The following is a 19,346-nucleotide window of genomic DNA, read 5'->3' as shown; positions in this document are numbered from 1 at the left end:
TTTTAGAAAGACATCTTTGAAGAAATAACATTTCTGAGAAACTGAAGGATGAAAGGGAACTAGAAAGATTCATGGTTGAAGGGAAGGTTCCCAGCAGAAGGAACAGCCTGGGCAAAAAAACTGAGGGAGGAAAAGATTCAGCAAATTAGAACTGAAAGAAAGTCTCTGTAACTATATCAAGGAAAAGAAGGGGTGAGTGTGGTGGGAAAGGAAGGTGGAGAAGTAACCAGGGCTTTGTAGTTTCTGCTGTAAAGTTTAAATTGTATTCTAAAAAATAAAGTAACAGCAATGAAAACACAGATGCTATCCTTGCCTTCATGGGGCATACAGCCTAGTGAGGAATACAGGCCATTAAGCAACTGATTTCAATCTGTGTCATATATGTTAGAATAGGAGACATATAAAATGCTGTGAAAGCACAAAGGAGGTACACTTAATTCAGTCTGAGAGAAGTATATTCACTCTCCACTGGGACCATTACAACAACTTCTGAATCAGTTATGAGCCTCCAGTGTCTACCTTCCAATCTGCTGTCATCGTAACACAAATGAGAGCATGTCAAAACCATCCATGGTCTCCCAAAGGGTAAATTCCAAACTCTTTGATTTCATGTCACTGCGTGGCCCTAAACTTCATCTTCTTGGTTTAAACTCCTACTACTACCTATCACGATGATTTTCAGATATTTTTTGACTAAGCCCATAGTATGAAATACATTTTACCAGTACAAACACATATCCACATAAAACACTAAGACGAATGTTTCAAAAGACAATTCAAGCAGGATTACTCTGATACTTCTTATTCTATTTTCTTAAAATACTAGTTGTGAATTAGTCATGATCAACTAAAAGGTCCTGAACTGCGGTTTGAAAAACATTGACTGCTCCCTCCACTACTACCTTTTCTACCCAGCTCTCAATAAACTTTCTTTCACCTTTCACCCAAGCAGTCCTGATGTCATTGTTCATTTACCTCGCGATTTCCTACTCATCTTTCAAGACTCAGCTCAAATGTTACTTCTTCAGAGAACCTTTCCAAATATTACTCCAGTCACCATATTTCCATTCTTATAGGCTCTAGGGAGTAGCACACCAGGAGTGACAGCACTTGTCATGCAGGATGCATCATAATGATTTTATTTTTTAAACATGTTAGTCTACTCTAACCTAGGTTTCTGGAAGTCAGCTGTTTTATCTCAGGCCCTAAATAGCGTCTAATCTGAAACAAAGGTCAAGGGATGTTTATGCAAATAAATGAAAACTGATCTCATCATGTACTACCCTTCCCCGTCTTGGCTGTGCACCAGCCTTCTATCCCTCAAATGCGCCAAAGTTTTTCCTCCCTCAAAGCCTTACTGCACTACCCTTCCCCCAGCCGTTTCCATGGCGGGCTGCTCCTACTTTATTTTCAGTAGTCTATCCTCAGAGAGGCGGCCTGCTCAATCTCTCATCGCATTTCTTTTGTCTTTATAACATTCTTCAGTCTCTGAAATTATCTAGTTTTCTGTTTGTTTACTTATCTGTCTGCCGCCCGTTAGCTCTCTGAGGGACATGGTCTGCCGAGTTCCCTCAGTAACTTCAGCACCTAGAACAGTGCATAGCGCACAGTAGGCGCTCAACACAACTGTTGACGAATGACTGGGTAGAAGAGGAGGCACAGAAGTGTTAGGGACCTGTACTGAAGCCGCCTTAAGGGCACCCAGGCCCAGAACCGTGACTGGGAGAGAGGGAAGGAGCTGAGGCGCCCAAGTGCCACATTTTAGGGCCTACCAGTAATAAGTGACTGTGCAGGCCGTGCACACCCGCTCGGCCGAAGCTTCGCACACCTCACAGCAGAGCCGGCGCCCCTTGGGCACCGCCAGTGGGTAGATCACGTTCATGTTGTAGCCAGCTGTGTAGGTCTCTAGAACGGTTGCCCGGAGAGGATACGCGGGACGCCAGTGTCACATGACCACCATGGGGCAGCCGCGTTCCCAGAATTTCAAGGGCATGGGGGAGGGCGTTGCTTGACTAACACTTGCAGGGTGTTTGTGGGATTAAAAACAACACCCCTCCCCCCGCCTCCCAGCAAGTCTCAAAGATTAAATGGCTGGGCAAACTAACTCCAGGGGAAGTCCAAGTGCAGGAAGGACTATACGGTAGCCGGTAAGAGCCAAACATGGCCACTTCTCTATCCAGGCTAGGAAACTGACATGAGGGGAAATGACCCTTCCAGAAGTCAGCCCAGCCGACTCGCATCTGCTCACGGTCAATTTCGCCAGGCAGTTGTACAGAACCAGGTCGCATTTCTACACGTGGAGAAACCTGGGACTGGCGCCCAGCCGGGGCAGCGAACCGCGCCCTCATATTGAGGCGGCGCGTAGGCTAGGTGGGGCAGGGGGTGTGGCGCCGGCGGCATCGGAGCGTGCGCAGGCGCGGAGGAGCCCCAAGACTCATGGCGGAGATGGACCTGGTCGCTGAGTTTCCCCAGCCCTCCGGTGTTGCACGCTGGGCCGAGGTTATGGCTCGCTTTGCCGCGGGGCTGGGTGCGCAGGGCAGAAGAGTGGTGTTGGTCACGTCCGGCGGCACCAAAGTCCCACTGGAAGCCCGGCCAGTGCGCTTCCTGGACAACTTCAGCAGCGGGCGACGCGGTGCATCCTCGGCGGAGGCCTTCCTGGCTGCGGGCTACGGGGTCCTGTTCTTGTACCGCGCTCGCTCCGCCTTTCCTTTTGCCCACCGCTTCCCTCCCCAGACCTGGCTGTCAGCTTTGCGGCCCTCAGGGCCATCTCCTTCGGGCTTACTGAGCCTGGAGGCTGAGGAGAATGCGCTTCCGGGCTTCGCTGCGGCTCTGCGGAGCTACCAGGAGGCTGCGGCTGCCGGCACCTTCCTGGCCGTGGAGTTCACCACTTTGGCGGACTATTTGCATCTTTTGCAGGCTGCTGCCCAGGCGCTCAATCCGCTAGGTGCGTGCCCTAGGAGTCCATCGCGTGTGCTGAGGCAGAGCCTCTCTCTCCAGACACGTACCTCTTAAAGTCTTATTACCCAGGGGAACCTGAGTTGTAAAGGAGCTGATCCCGTACCCATCTACGATTTATTACACCCTGTGCTTCTCTTTGCAGGCTCTTCTGCGATGTTTTACTTGGCTGCGGCCGTGTCAGATTTTTATATTCCTGTCTCTGAAATGCCTGAACACAAGATCCTGTCATCTGGGGGCGCACTGCAGGTGATGGGCACTTCTCTTCCAGAGATCTGATCCCCTATAACCAATCCTGGGTTAATTCCCTCTTGATCTGGAGATGGTCTTTCTGCATTTCGTATGTGCTAGGCACTTGGGATACCGAGATGAATTAAGACACCGCCCTCCCTGAAGGACTTCACAATCTATTGAGGGAGCTGGACACAGACATAATTACAATACAGAGTGATGAATGTTCTAGTAGAGGTACATACAAAGTGAAGTCAGAGCATGGAGTGAGTGAATATTGGGGAAATCAAGGAAGGCTTTCTCAAGATGACTTGAAACTGAGTTTCAAAGGATGAGCAGAGGGTATACCAGACGAAGTGGGAAGGTCATACCAGATGGAGTACACAATTGGAGTTTGGAATTAGGCGATGACTATAAACTGAAGTTGTTTGGTAAGGCTGGAGAGCAGGGAGAGTGGTGTGTGTGGAGAGCAGACTGAAGAAACAGCTTACTTCATAGAAGACTTTCTGTTCTTTCTTACGGAGCTTGGACTTTATCCAGTGAAGTCAAAGGAGAATATATGTAGGAGAATAAGTTAACAGTTTTTTTTTTTTTGTTTGAGAACATTCTGGCATCAGTGTGAAAGGTGAATTAGAGAGAGAGAGGTGCAAGGGTTGATTAAATGGGGGTTATTGCTGTAGTTTAAGGAAGAGAGATGGGGAGAGGGTAGAGGTGTGGTTGACATGTTGAGATGATCTGGCTTCTTGGAACCTGAGAAAGTTCTTAGTCGTTTATTAAATGATACAAATAGAATTTAAATAGGAGAAACTCTACCTGTGGAGCACTTGCTGACTTTGTAGGGATGGCTCATTTGTTCATTTCTTCAATAAATATTTATTTATTGAGTACCGACTATATGCCAGGCACTATTGTAGGACCTGGAGATAAAGTATACTACGCCTTGTGTTGCTTGTACTCTACAGAGGAGACAATAGTCAAATGCATCCTATGTTAGGTGGTGATAAATGCTAAGGAGAAAAGTGGGAAATAGATATATGATCCCTATTACAATTTCTAATTTTTTGAGGGGAAATCCTGACGATTAGCTGATGATAAGTGATTTCACACTATTTAAATTCTGGGAGCATTAGTTTATCCTATTTTTTTAGTTCTATCTTGAAAGTACACAAAACAACTTAATATTCCCTTTATGAGAGATTGAGAATGATATTGTAGGAGTTTATGTAAAAATAAAATCAGTTCTATTTCCCCACTGCTGTGTTGGAATCAAATAGTCATTCTACCAATGCAAGAAATAGCTAGGCTGAGACATTTAAAACCCAACTTTCTTTGAGCTTTTGCCAAAGTAACTTTTGCATGAATAGATTACTTGCATTTATTTGAGGGTTTGGTTTAAAAAATAAAGGGGCATGTTTAACAAAGTGTAATGCTGTTCTTTAGAGTTCTGTTAATGGTGATGAAGGTAGCAGACCAGGGCTGATTCATAAATACATGGTTTGTCCCAAAATACGTATGAAGCCTTGAAACCAGGCATCCTTATGAACCCTGCAGAGCCAAGGTTTTTAAGCTAAGTATTTAACGTGCTTTGAAAAGTTTGACAATGAGAAATCCCACTTAAATTGATGTAGCCAAAAATCTGAATCCCTACTTCCTTAGTTTCCTGTGAGATTGACCTTTGTTTGCTTATTAAGCTTTTCTTTTTCCAATACAGATAACAATGAAGATGGTGCCAAAAATGCTTTCTCCTTTGGTTAAAGACTGGGCTCCCAAAGCATTTGTAATATCTTTTAAGTTGGAGACTGACCCCTCCATTGTAATTGATCGTGCACGGAATGCTTTGGAAGTTTATCGACATCAAGTGGTGGTGGCTAATATCCTTGAGTCACGAAGGTCCTTTGTGGTTATCATAACCAAAGACTCAGAAACTAAGTTATTGCTATCAGAGAAAGAAATAGAAAAAGGCGTAGAGATAGAACAGAAGATAGTGGTTGATCTTCAGTCTCGACACACAGCTTTTATACAAGACCAAAACTGAAAGATCAAAAAAATATAGGATCAGGGCTCTTACAGATAGTGAGAACTAGAATAAATCCTTTACTTTTTCATAAAGATAGAGAAAATGAAGGGAAAAAGCAGTGAGTGTAGGCAAATATGGTTTGGTATTTGTCTTTTAAAGGTCATTTCATACTCATTAAAAATGGAAACAAAAGCAAAGCAGTTATGACCCACTTGCCCGAATGTCATCTTGATTTTGAAAATTAACACGAGCTGTTTCTCATCTTTAAAAAGAGTATTGGGAGTTATGTTCTTTGATATATACATGTGGGGCATGAATATCAACCTTCACACTACTAAATGGATTATGGATGCAAGAATGGCCATGCTTTGAAGGTCAAATGTTTGTTGATGCCTATTATGTGGTCAGCTCTGATGATTATGAGGATTAAAAAGATGAATAAACATGTCTAGTTTGGGAAATGGATATATAAAAAATTAAGTGCAATAAAGTCTGTGCCCAAAAGCTAAACAATTGAAAGGATGTTGTTTTTTGAGAATTTATCAAAGATGGGAGTAGGAGAGAAGGACATCTCCCTGAAGATAGTCTATAGAATGATGAGCTTCCCACTACATTTACTTTGGCTTTCTTGTCCTAGATTCACTCAATGTTTGAGTTAACAATTTACCTTTCAAATATTTTATGACCTCTCTTCAGGGAAACTTAACCCCAGCTTCCACTAGGGGCCAGGCAGGGGCCAATTGATGCTCTCTATACTGAAGGAAGCATTGCAGTATGGTAAAGAGTATGGGCTTTGGAGTCACCTAGCCAGGTTTGACCTCTCCAGCTATACTAACTAGTCTATAAACTTACATACCTGACTTAATTTGTTTCCTCATCTATAAAATGGGGATAGTAAATTTCTGCAAAATAATGGTATTTGTTGTGAGGATTAAATAAAACAGAAAATAAAGCATTAGTCTGGTGCCTGGCACATAATTCACAATAAATGGTTGCAATTATTGTTTTCCTCACTTAGCAAGAAAAGGGCAGTGTTATGCTGGTGCCCTGCTTGATCCCTGAGTCCTTGAAAAGTTTTTGATGCTCGCTATGTCCTGGACTTGGCTTGGGAGTACATAAGAAGTGTAGTCCAGGAAAATCCCCTAAACCAGAGGTCCCCACAGCAGAACGAGTGTGGCAGGCTAGTGAGGAAGCAAAGCTTCCTTTGTATTTGCTGCTGCTCCCCAGTGCTAGCATCACTGCCTCAGCTCCACCTCGTCAGATATTAGATTCTCAAAGGATTACCGGTCCCTGGTGCCAAAAAGGTTGGGGACCGCTGTCCTAAATGATGTGTAGGATGGTCCAAAGTGCAACTTCAAAAACTACCATTAATAACTAGGTAGAAGCAAGCACCATGTTTCATATAAATACTTTATTTAAAATACAATTGATGTTTCATGGAGTGAGTTGGGGAAGTTAGCCCAATGTGTCTGACAAGAGAAGTACAATAAATTTTAGTAGAAAAGATTTGACCAGAAATGCCAAGATGGACTGAAATAATTCATTAAATCAGGACGTGCGACCTTTAGCAGAGGAAAAATAACTACTAAACAGGTATGTTCTGGAAGCAGCAGTTCCATTGGACAAAATTTTTTAGTTAACTTCAGGTCCTATTGGCAAACTTCAAAAACGATAGGCTCTGTCAGCAGTAGCTGCAGTACTGGGGATAGGAAGTAAAAGATTGATTTTCTAACCTACATCTATAGCTCTATGTGGATGATGACTGTCACCTTTGAATGTATAATGATAAAGTTAAAACTAGAAGTGATCTTAATATTTGTTTTTACCATAATTATTACTTCCCTTGGGAACCATTTCATATTCTGTTTTATTATGCTTAAAATAACTACCACTTCCCTACATGGAATTTTGTTTTGCAATTCTGTTTAGTTTCCATTCCGAGCACTTAAGCAATATTTACACATGTTAAAATTCGAAGAGATTTTGTTGTTGTTGTTGTTTAAACAGTAAATGGAAGGTGCAACGGAAAATAATGAAAAAGAACATGAGTCACTGAGCAAATAAGAAGGAACTTGATCTAGACTGGAAAACCAAAGAATGTTTCTTGAGGAATGACGCTTTAGTTAAGTGGGCTTCAGGTGATGGTTGTAACCATTTTAGATCAGAGGAAAAACATTTGGAAGGGCTCTTGTGCCAGAGGGAGAGGTTGAAACACTTCTAGAAAGTAAGATCGGTCCAGATAGTGCATAGAACAGGCAGAATTTTGGAAAGGATTCTATGTGGAAATAGAATAAGACTTAGAAATAGAAGTACATGTTTTGGATACCAGAAAAACAAGGGCCCCCTAGACATGAGTAAAGTCGAGCCTTGATGAACTAACTAGAACTGTGCAATACGAAAATTTAAGATGACATAAACTCAGCCTCTGTTAAATCTTGTCATTTAGAAATTTTTATTTTGCATTACATAGGTGGAGGAATGGGTCACCTAAATGAATTTTCGGTGCTGAGGACTCTAAAGAATTTCAGTCTTAGGGATAATTCTTCATTTTTACAATAATAAGTCGTGCCCCAAAACGTGATTTGTCTTAGGTGCCCCAGGTAGGTAGTTACAAATCTAGGCCTAAAATTCCTAGCTACTGACCTAGCACCACTATCCTTTTTGAGAATGAAGTTACTTCTAGAAAAAGAAACCCACGGTTATTATGACGGGTGTCTACATAAGGCCTGGCCGGTAGCTATTTGAGAACTATAAATGCTGGGTAACAAAACGGTCTTCGGAGTTGCAAGCACAAGCCATGACGTTACCATGGTTAGTACAAAGCGGCTTGAACTATACCCTCGTTCCTGCCCGAAGTGCCCCGCCCCGTGACCCCAAGGCCAATGGTGTGCATCGTAACAATGGTATTCGCAGGAAGAACAGCCCCTGAGCCAATGGGGCGCGTCGTTTCTATGGTTCCTGCCGGAAGGACGCCTTGGCGTTTCCGCGGCCAGCGCGGTTGCTATGACGCCCGACGCTCGGCAGGCACCTGCAGGTCCAAGCAGAGGGGCGGTGGAACCGAGCGACCAGGGACCGTCACGCACTCTCCAAAAGACAATTACCGGCCAACTTCCTGAGGTTCTCGCCTCAGTCCCGAGGAGGAAAGCACCTATTCTCCGCTCTTTTTCAGCATTCCAGGTTTTTCCCGCTTCTCTCCCCGGTACCTCCCGAAACCAAGAGGCAACCCTCTCCCCTGGCTCGGCCTTTCTAGTCACGGGCTGGAGTGAATCTGCACGGAGAAGGATTTGCGCCGTTCTGGGATCGAAAAGCCACAGGCATTTAGAACTAGGCTGCTGCTCTTATTTAGAGAACACCCCCCAATCAGTTAGATAGGCGTTCCTTTTCTTACTTTCCAGGTTTAAGACTCACCCTGCACTGATGACTGGCTGCATCTGAAGCTCCAGGCCATTACAAAGTCTACGGAACCACGGCTTCCCGGGGTGTAGGCCCGTGAACAAAGAACTGCGGTTTTCTGCTTTGTTGCCCTGTGTTCGTCATGGGGAACCTTAATTCCCGATGAAGCTCTGGAGGCCCTTTGTATCCTCAACATCAGACGTCATCAAGTCAGTTGCCTTCCCCCTTTCAAGCTACAACCTCACCCACTTCTCTCATCACCCTGAGTGCCAGTTTTCTCATCCTGCTCGTTCCACAGCCATTTTCACCCTTTGTTTACCACGCTGCACGCTTCACATTACTGAATGTCCATTCGTCTCCACCACCTCTATCATCTCCAGACCACCTCCTTCTGCTTTCTTGCTACAATGCTTTGGGTAGCTAACTATTTCACATTCTTCAGCCTGGGAACCATTTGGAAAATTTTCTCTGTTTCTCTGCATTATGACAAGCTTTCTGTCTTGGGTAAACTAGAGACTAGAACGGAGAAGCGCACATTGGTAAATACAAACAGTAAATTATTACAAGCCTAGTGTGTCTTGAAAATGGAGGGAAAAAATCAAAATGCGTTTTTGGACCCACCTCAGGCTCATATAAAGAAAGATTGTTCCTTAAGTGAATGCTTTGTTAGGCATACATTTTAGGAGTGTATTCATGCATGTGAAAAGATCATTCAGCAAGATCATGTAACAGGATTTCAATTGTAAGCCCTTATGAACCCAACACCTTGATAGGATAGAATTTTTGTAAAGGAGATGCTTGAAATCGTTATTCTTCCTCCTTGTCATGTCAGTTTCTTAATCAAAAAAACATTTTTTTTGTGATGTGAACCAAGAAACAAACAATGAGGAAAGATTGAAAATAAATATTTTTGGCAAGAGAGCAGGCTTACTAGTCCTTAAAAAGACAGGAACAGAAGGCCTTAAAAATAGAATAAGATTCTAATTTTAATTAATAAGTGCAATCGTATTTTAGCTTGGAAACTTTATTTAATTTATTCTACAGTTGGTATACCTTATTGAGTCTTACTAATTCTTCAATATTCAGGTTTAAATGTAAACCAAAACAGAAGATATGCAAAGTGTACATTTTTAACAGGTATTCCAGGGGTTAGAAGGATTTGGATAGTTTTATTTCCCAGGCCAACAGTTATTTGCAGTGTCTCATGCTTGATCAGGTTTCCAAATAACAGAAATTCAACTTTCCCTTCTATTATAGATTGAGGGGAAAAAACAAATTCTGCAGCTTTTTCAGTTTTTTTTTTTTTTCATTAATGGAAACTGAATAAATTCTAACTCTTGGAAAAAAGGCCTGTTAAACGCTGTATTGAAAGGAGCTTTCCTTTTCCCTTCCAATATGTGGCCATGTTAATATAATTAAAAGTTTTTTTCTCTCTCTCAGCACAGTAGTTCCAAACCTGGGGGGCTATTTTGCCCCCAAGAGACATTTGGCAATGTAACATTGGGAATATGTTACTGGCATCTAGTTGGTAGAGGACAGAGATGCTGCTCTACGTCCTCCTATGCACAGAAGATCCCCCCACAACAAAGAATTAGCCAGCCCAAATGTAAGTAGTGTGGAGGTTGAGAAACCCTGCCCCTAACATATTAACAGTTCATTTTTCCGTTCTGTGTCTATCCTTATGTGTGTACCTTTTTACATAGTGATAATTATGATGTACATTTTGCCTTTTTCACTTAATTTTGTTTTAATCATTTAAACATTTCTACATTGTTTTTAACTTTTTAGAAAAGTACTTTTCTCATTTTATCTGGGAATTGAAAAGGAAGAACTGTGTATAATATGTATTATATTTAAGATGTCTGTAAATTAAATTTTTTTTTTTTTTTTGTCTATGTAGACAGAAAAGAAAGAAGGAAGAAAGAAAAGAAAGAAAGAAGGTTTGGGGTGAAAACCTGACCAGATATTTCAGTTTTTGTTGCTGTACTATTACTTTTGTTCCCTAGTGTCACTCAAAGATCTTGGGATCCAAAGCCCATCCTTTGTTCAGAGCCAGGAGATGTGCTGTAGCGTGACGTGTGGTCCTAGGCTGTAGTTGGGGGGGTACCTGCTAAGAGAAATAATAAGCAGAAATGATTCTTCACCCATTCACCTTACCCTCTTCCCATTTAAAATTCTTTATCTCTGTCTCAGTTTGCTATGACAGCTTTACAGCCTAATTCTTTACATCTAGAAGTTTTTGAAGGCCCCAAAACACTATCAGATGTGCTTCTTTCCAGAGAGTGGACTTTTAAAATACTTAACATTTATTTAGCATCTACTTTTTAGAGAATAGTATGCTCGTATACTTTGTTATGTGGGCAGTTTTAGGCACAGTTTAGATGTCAGAACATTTATAATTCAAAGAATGGATTTATATTACCTCAAGATCTGCTTTTTTAGAATTTTCAAACTATTCAACCATTGGGTCTCAATAAATCAACTGGAAACATGTTAGTTCTGGGATGTCATAGCAGAACAGGCAAAGAGACCCAAATATTTAAAATCATGGAAATATAAGCAGCATAATGGGGATCAATAAGAATACTGCATAAATTGCTAATGTCAAGGTGTAGCAGAAGATAGGACCAGAGAAGCGAATAGGAACCAGAATGTGAGGAATCTCTGTTGCCAAGTTAAGGAGTTTGAACTCTTCCTAAAAGCAATGTGAATGTTAAGCAGCAAGTGATTTGCATTCAGAAGGTTCAGTCTGAGAGCTTTGTGGAGTACATATTGGCTAGGGCCAGCCTGGAAACAGGGAGGTCAGTTAAGGATGCAATTACACTAAACTAGGCAAATAGTAAGGAGAGCCTATATTAAGGCAGCAACCTTAGACATAGAGAGAATGAATTAGAAAATGATAAAAGATGTATTATCTACAAATTCAGCACCAGTTGTACATGAGAATGGGGTTAATAATAAGAAGGAGCCAAGGGTGGCTCCCAAGTTTCTGGCTTGGGAAACTACATTGATGGTGATTTTTTTTAAACTGAAATACAGCTTTAAGAGAAAGATGGATGGGTTGTTCACGAGACAATGGATATGCATTGGTCTTAAATAGTAGGCTCATTTTTATATTGCCTTCATATCCCACATCCTTTTTTTTGAAATTTCTGTACCTCTGCCAATCCTGCCTTAAAGATTGGGCTTTGGTGGTCATATTTGTACCCCTGCTTCCAACTCATTCCAGCCACAACTGACTGAATGAGGATTATACAACTAACTTTGGAGAGGCAGTCACAATTCATTGGGTGAACAACAAATAATTGTCTCATAAATTTGAACTAAGAGATCATGAACAGAAATCACAATCTGAAAAGTCACATAGATTTAGTAACTGAATAGCTATTTTAAGCCTTGCTGATGAGCAAGCAGAGAAAGTCCATCCATGTAGAGGAGTAAGTTAATGAGAGCTGATTCATAAGGAAACCCAGAAATGAAGGACCTCATAGGTCATGACAGACTAGTAATGGCTGTCCTGTTCCATATCCAGTTCCAATGTAGCCATGTTTAGTTTGTAGCATATGCCTTTGTATCCTATTCTTTTAGTAACCCTCCTTTAGTAGTTGGGATTGGTAGACTATGAGAGACAGAAAGCTTAAAATAATGATGGCTTTAAAAAGCTAGAAATGTATTTCATGTAAAAGTCAAGAAGTAAGCAGTTTAGATTTTAGGTGAGTATCTTGAAATTGTCAGACTCAAATTTCTTTTCATGATAATAGGATATCATCAAGGCATGTGACTTCTACCTCATGGTGTCCAGGATGGCCACTCAAGCTTCAACTATCTTGTCTGCATTCCAACCAGTAGGAAGGAGGAAGGAGTGAGGAAGAGAGCACTCTATTCCATTAAGGACACTCACCAGAGGTGGCACACAATTCCATTTACATCCTATTGCTTAGAACTCAGTCACATGGCTGTATCTAGCAGCAGGGTAGGCAGCCATATGATCTGTCAAACAATTAGATGTCTTATTTCTGTGGAAGTAGGGATAAATAAATATTGAAGGACAACGGGCATTCTCTGTCACATGCACTCGTATTTGTTCTAACTTCAGTGTGTTTCTGTTTCTTGCCACTTTTTCTAGATAGATATAGAGTGTAGCAGAGATGGATTATTATTTAATCCTCCTAACAACCGAATGAGGTAGGCATTACTATTATATTCATTTTATCTTGGGAAAATCAGAGTTTAAAGAAGATAGATGACTTGTCTAAGTCACACACCTAGAAAGTGGTAGAGCCATAGTTTGAACCAAAGTATGTCAGATTCCCATGCCCAAACTATTAATTACCATGATAGTGAGAAATTCAGAGAACCAAAGCCAGCATTCTTAGGTATGGTGGCATTTAAAGAGTCTATTGAAGAAAAGGAGTCCAGGAAGGACACAGGGAAGGAAAGGCCAGAGAGGTCAGAGTGAAAACGGGAGAAAGTGACATCACAGAACAGAGAAAGGAAACACTTTCAAAAAAGGAGCGAACAGATACTGCAGAGTGATCATATATAAAAAGAACAGAACCATGTCCTGTTGGATTTGGCATTTTGAGGTCATTGTTGACTGATTTTGAGTATAGTGGTAAAAGCAGAAGCCAAAATGCAGTGAGTTAGAGGACAAATTAGAAAGAGAACAATAGCTTGAGGGGATGTGGTTGTATCAAAGAAGGGTTATTTTTGTATCTCTAAAAGATCAGAGACATTACTGAAGCTAAGGGCAAGAAAGGAAGATAATGATCATACAGAAAAGGAAAAGCTTCCTTGGGGAAGTAATATGGGGTGGGATCCAGAACAGGTAAAGAGATTAGCTTTGGTCAGGAGGATGGAAAGCTCTTCTATTGAAAACAGAAAGAAGACATGTCTAGAGATGAAGGTTAGTATGTTGGTGAGAGGAGAAGAAGCCAACTGAGTTTTATGATGACCTTAGTTTTACTAGTGCTGTGGGAGAGGAGGTCATCTGGCAAAAGAGGGGAGAGGTGGAAGTTCTGAATAGTTGTTGAGTAAAATGGTAACAGAGCTGGTAAAGAATACTTAGAATGACCTATACAAGTAGAGGAGCTTGGCTCAGGCTGCAAACCATGAATTTCTAGTGACTCCAGTTTGCATATTTGTTTTATTTTTCTCTACTAGCACTCAGCAAACTAAAATAGGTAGAGAATAGTCACAAACTTTTCTAGAGCCAGGATTTGCAAGGAAGGTAGGACAAGGAACAAGATAATTAAAGACACTGGTGAGAGATTGAAATGATCAACCCTTGGGTTTAGGCTTGAGGGGGAAAACCACAGAGTAGTAGTTTGAGAGAGGATATAATGGTCCAGGAACTGGGGGTCTCACAATAATTGTAGAATAGGTATAGTTTCAGAGAGCAAATATTTCACACCCATTAGTATGGCTATTATGTATATTTTTATGGCAGTTCCTCAAAAAGTTAAACATAGAATTATATATCCAACAATTCCATTCCTAGGTATATACCCAAAACAATTGAAAGCAGGTACTTGAACAGATACTTGTATACCAGTGTTCATAGCTTTATGCATAATAGTCAAAAGGTGGAAGCAATTCAAATATCAATAGATTAATAAACAAAATACATACAATAAAACATTATCCAGCCTTAAAAAGGAAGGAAATTCTGATAGATACTATAAAATGGATGAACCTTGAATACATTATACTAAGTGAAATAAACCAGAAACAAAAAGATCGGTATTATATATTCCACCTATATGAGGTACCTAGAATAGGGAGATTTGTAGAGATAGAAAGTAGAATACAGATTAGTAGGGGCCAGAAGAGGGGAGAAATGGGAAGTTATTGTTTGATGGGTACAGAATTTATATTTGAGATAATGAAAAATTTCTAAAAATGGATAGTGGTGATTACACAACATTGCGAATGTTCTTAATGCCATCAAATTCTACACTTAATGGTTAAAATGGTGAATTTTAGGTTCATATATTTAACACACACACACACACACACACACGCACAAAGCAGGAAGTACAGAAGGTGGTGGTCAGAGTGCAACATTTGGAGTTTAGGCCATTGGGATGGATGGCTAAGTAGGATGGAGATTAAACATCACTGGCTTTGGGAAGGTGGTCAACTCTAGGAACTTGGATGAGTCATTCACTTGGATATTGATCTGTAGCCTACACTGTTCTGACCAGCAAGCCCTCTCTTATATTTCCTGCTCACCCTCCAATACCCTCAAATTTCCCAGAAGCCAAAGATCCAAAGGTATTCTCAATATCGCCCATCTTTTTTTCCTTTCGATATCCTCCAACCTAAGACTCTCCCATTCCACCCCTACAACATGGAGCGAGGGAGATGGTGCTACCCTTTGGGAGCAAGGACTTATAATAATTCTAACATTTATTTTCTAATAACTCACAATCTCATTAGTTTTTCACAACTTGTTTTAACATTTTGATATATTCGCTTCCAGTCTTTTCTTTATGTGTCTGGTGTTCCTATAGCTGTAGTCATACTTTTGCATTCTGTTTTTTCTCATCGTTATAATATAAGCATTTTCCCATATTACCAAATAGGCCTCATAGAATGCTATATATTCCTAGTGTCTTGGGCTCTCCGACACCAAGGACTAAAACCACAAATAACTGAACAGTACTCAGAGACCTTGTAGGGAGGAGGAGGATATGAGTGGGGACTGGAGGGTGGCGGGCGGGGTAGGGAGGAGCATGAGAAGATTTTTAGCTGTAGGTCATGGGGAGGATACATTGGGGTATAAAGATTTAGATCTGGGTCCTTTTTTCTTTCAATGTGACTGTCAGATGATAATTCAAATTCTATATATCATCAACAAAAACCATTGATGTAAAAATAAGGCTCTGGAAAACTTAGCAAGAAAGGAGAAAAATAATAAAAATTTAGTTTTGCTGTTAAGAAAGCAAAATTGAATCTAGTTATGTGGGCTAGCTGCAGTGTAATAATAGTTATGCATATCACTACCATTTGAGTCAGATTAACTTGGTTAAAAGCTGTGTTTGATTATAACAGCAAGTCTTATTCATGGTTAGTGGTTCTAGTCACATGGATGCCACTTCATCAATCAACAGACACTTATCTTTCACCCATCATGTAGTACAGGCTGTTATATAGCATGACTATTTTTTTTAATTAAAAAAACTTTTTAAATTAAGTTTATTGGGGTAACATTGGTTAATACAATTATATAATTTTCAGGTGTACATTATAATTTGACATCTGTATATTCTCATGTGTTTACAACCTAAAGTCCAGTTTCCTTCAGCTACCATATATTTGATCCCCTTTACCCTCTTCATCCTCCCCCTAGCCCCCTATATTTGATCCCCTTTTTCCTGTCTACCTTCCCCCTCCTCCCCCAACCCTGCCTTCTGATAACCACTAGTCTATAGTCCATGTCCATGAGTCTTTGTTTGTTTGTCCTGTTCCTTTGTTAGCATGACTACTTTTAACTTAAGAAAGTTACAGACAATATTGATGGCAGGCTTAGAGCAAGAAGTTTTAGAAGAGAGTCTAAATGACTTAAAAGTCAGCAAAAATTATGAGACATATTCTGAGAGCAAAAGAATCCCTAGATAGTACAGAATTAGTAGGCTCTCTAGATTCCAGAGGAATCCTTTTATTTCTAAATATTCAATAGAGGGAAGAAAGGCTTTGGAATTTATAACATTGCAAGGGGCCTTTATGAGATTTTCAGATTATTAAATTGCACACTTCAGAACTTGGAAAACATAAATGCTTGTATTTTTAAAAAACGCTCTAGTATACATTTGCATTGTATATGTCACGTCGTTTTTTATTTTAGAAGATATATAACTATACAAAGCTTTAATTTTTTGTATTAGCTATTTCATGTAAATGCTCATTATAACTGGATAACATAGTCATTAATTAATAGGAAAACTAAACTATACTTGGTAGAGAGTTTAACTCTAGGTGATATACATATCAGATTTCTTGCATGCTCAATCATGTTGTATATGTGTGTGTGTGTATGTGTGTGTGTATACATACACATATGCTTCTTTCTTCTATCAAGGGAAAAATTCAATTAGAAGGTGTACTTCACCTTCTCAAGAAAGAAGGAATTGAACCTCATGCTACTACAGAAGAACTCTATTTTGTCTGGAGCTTATTCAAGCACAGTGAGGACAGGCTGAAGATTGCTACCAGAAATCTAGAAGAGCTTTCAATGAAGGACGTGGAAGAAATGAAAGAAGTAAGAGCTAATAACATAAAATTTTAAGACACCAGTGATTTTGTTCATTGTCCATTAAATTAACACATTAAAAAACTAACATTTGAATAGCACTTTATAGTTTGCAAAGCACTCCCGTGTACATTTTTGAGTGTGTGAAATGTATCAACACTATTTGTTTCTAACAGAGTACATATATAGGATGTTGCCCAGAGTTGACTGGTTGACCATCAACCAGTGGTGGCTTTCATTATCTTGGTAAATTCCTCTTTGTCCCAATAACAGACATTCTGGCTCTCTTGGTTGTTGGCTTAGAAACTTGAGTGGATCTACTTCTCAAGGTGGGCTTATATTAACTAAACTCACAGAGAAGTTTCTAGAAAAAAGAGACACCAGCTTATTAATTGACAATTAGAAGTATAATTGCCAGAAGAACTAGTCAAATATGTCCTGTAGCTGATGCATTCGCTCCCTACTGGCACACTACATGGGAAGCCAAATTTTAATCATATGTTTACTTGGTTAACAAATGATTCTAAATTTTTATAGTACTAGCTAAGATAGATTTACACAATAGGGCTATCTATACTTGCCCTTATTTCTGGACCAGGGTATCTAGCCCTTAGATGAGTAAATAATGGCATCTTTTGACTCTCTTATCACTCTTTGATGTTTCCAGTACTAATCTATGTACCTTCTGACAGATTCTTTCTCTAAGTGAGTTAATTCTCTCAGGTTGCTTAGAAAGCACCCTGCTATGTTTCCATATCTCAGTTCAGATAGGCAACTTGTTGATTTTTAAATTTAACTCTGAGAGGACAATCTGTTTCCCAAACTCCTAAAGAAGAATGTAGTTCCTTCAGAACAAAAGCAGTATAGCATAATAGATTATGAACTTCAACATTTGGCAAATGGTGAAAAATTGCCTTTAGCACTGTCTCTCTATGTTACCTTGGGCAAGTAACTTAACTTCTTTGAGCTTGAAATTCCTAATCTGTAAGATGAGAACAATAATAGTTTCTTCCAAGGGATTTGTAAGGTTTACACAAGAGAATATGTATAAAACATTTCACACACATACTTTACACCTAAAAAGTATTCCATGAATTGTAGCTATTATTATTAGGTATTATTCTTCCTGCCATTTTAAAAAGAAAGAAACTGAAGCTTACTAGGAAATTATAAAGTTAGACTGCAGTTCTGCGTTCTTTCTATACCATTCACTTTTGTTCATATTCTGAGGAGTTGTCCAATAGGCTTCAAAACGATCCAGCAAAATATAATTCAGTTATTCTGGATTTCATGTTGGGTGGGAGAAAAACAGAAAAATCACTCTGGCCACAGTAGAAGGATAGATTGGATAGGGGCCAGATTGGAAGCAAGGATTTCAGGAGAAGTTATATAATAATTGATTAAAGGATGAGAACCAAAAACAAGGCTCAGAGTGTAAGTAGAGAAGGAAAGATGAACTAAGGAGTTAATACAGAGGCGGAATCTATAAAACAAATTGGATGTGGTTGGAGTAAAGTCTTGAATGACTCTAAGACTATCTACCCCATCACTCTTAGGTCATAGTTTCCCCATTAAAAAAGAAAGAATTAAAACATACTCCAAAGGTTTTTTGTTATTATAAAATGTTATTATAACGTATAACGTAAAAACTTCATTGCTTTCCTAGTTATATTTTGCATAGGCTAATGTGGAATCAACCTGTGTATAAAGTAGATGAGAGAGTCATTCTAACCAAACTGGAGCCACATATGATGACTTGGAAGCCCAAGGAATTTTGCAAGACCTGATCTATATACTAATTATATTTTACTTAACATTTGTTCTTATTTTGTTGTTTTTTCTGACTTAGCACAAGCATATTATAACAAAAATTCAAGCAGTATAAAATTGAATGAAAAATGAGATATCTTCTCACCCCAAATCTTCAGTTTCATACTCTTAAGCTATCACTGCCAACAATTTTTTATCCTTCTAGAAAATTACCATCTATTCAAAATATGAATTGTACTCCATTATGCATATTGTTTTCACTTTCTATAGTAGTGCATATAGATTTGCCATATTCTTATTTGATAACTTGTGTATTCTGTTGAATGGATTATCAATATTTATTTAACCACTTTATTGTTGGATGGTAGAGAACAAAAGGATAACATTTAATGCCAGAAACAAAGATTTTTTTTAAAACATTTTATTGTGGACTATAATGTGTATGCAAAAACAAGGTAAAACTTAAAAAGTAGTTTTACAAATAGTTATAGAGCAAATACCCATGTAACCAATGGTCCTGTCAAGAATATAACATTGCTCACCCTGTAGAAGCTTCCTTTGTACACCTTTGTGTTCACAGCCCCCTTTTTCCCCATGAAGGGACGCATCCCTAAATAATATATCCAGTGCTAGTTTTGCCTGTTTTGGAACATTATATACAAGGAATCAACTTTGGGAATTACTTTTTTTGTAAAACACGTTTCTTTCCATTTTGTTTATTTTTTG

At 39.6% G+C, this 19,346-nt stretch overlaps 3 protein-coding genes across 6 annotated transcripts in view; 2 read left to right on the top strand and 1 right to left on the bottom strand.

Moving 5' to 3' along the window:
- Positions 1-8,676, bottom strand: part of ZMYND12 (zinc finger MYND-type containing 12) — a 38,890-nt gene extending 30,214 nt beyond the window's left edge. For 2 of the 3 annotated variants that reach the window (XM_023521968.1, XM_011377929.2), the window contains exon 1: positions 1,773-2,229. In XM_023521968.1, the coding sequence (XP_023377736.1) occupies positions 1,773-1,882 (110 nt within the window). In that variant the 5' untranslated portion in view covers positions 1,883-2,229. Of the gene's footprint in view, positions 1-1,772; positions 2,230-8,611 lie in introns of those variants that run through there. The other variant, XM_023521967.1, reaches the window with a different exon arrangement.
- On the top strand, positions 2,367-5,722 carry PPCS (phosphopantothenoylcysteine synthetase). Of its 2 annotated transcripts, none has more exons than XM_011377928.2 (3): positions 2,367-2,944; positions 3,101-3,204; positions 4,898-5,722. In XM_011377928.2, exons 1-3 carry the CDS (start codon positions 2,437-2,439, stop codon positions 5,219-5,221), a joined length of 936 nt encoding a protein of 311 aa, XP_011376230.1. In that variant the 5' UTR covers positions 2,367-2,436; the 3' UTR covers positions 5,222-5,722. The 2 variants fall into 2 exon arrangements, with proteins under 2 accessions (XP_011376230.1, XP_023377737.1); XM_023521969.1 differs by having other exon boundaries at positions 2,408-2,499.
- The window catches only part of CCDC30 (coiled-coil domain containing 30), a 113,863-nt gene continuing 103,161 nt past the window's right edge, over positions 8,645-19,346 (top strand). Inside the window, exons 1-3 of the mRNA XM_011377981.2 lie at positions 8,645-8,805; positions 10,037-10,202; positions 16,680-16,859. Of these exons, the coding sequence (XP_011376283.2) occupies positions 10,158-10,202; positions 16,680-16,859 (225 nt within the window). The 5' untranslated portion in view covers positions 8,645-8,805; positions 10,037-10,157. The remainder of the gene's footprint in view (positions 8,806-10,036; positions 10,203-16,679; positions 16,860-19,346) is intronic.

Source organism: Pteropus vampyrus, unplaced genomic scaffold (genome assembly GCF_000151845.1).
Source record: "Pteropus vampyrus isolate Shadow unplaced genomic scaffold, Pvam_2.0 Scaffold326, whole genome shotgun sequence".
Classification (NCBI taxonomy): Eukaryota; Metazoa; Chordata; class Mammalia; order Chiroptera; family Pteropodidae; genus Pteropus; species Pteropus vampyrus.
Note: the sequence above shows the minus strand (reverse complement) of the source record. Positions and strands in the feature narration are given on the sequence as shown.

Excerpts from the sequence above, each read along its gene's own strand:
- PPCS (XM_011377928.2), top strand. The coding sequence starts at position 2,437 with ATGGCGGAGATGGACCTGGTCGCTGAGTTTCCCCAGCCCTCCGGTGTT. Across the intron at positions 2,945-3,100 it reads CCAGGCGCTCAATCCGCTAG|GCTCTTCTGCGATGTTTTAC; the intron begins GTGCGTGCCCTA and ends TTCTCTTTGCAG. Across the intron at positions 3,205-4,897 it reads CATCTGGGGGCGCACTGCAG|ATAACAATGAAGATGGTGCC; the intron begins GTGATGGGCACT and ends TTTCCAATACAG.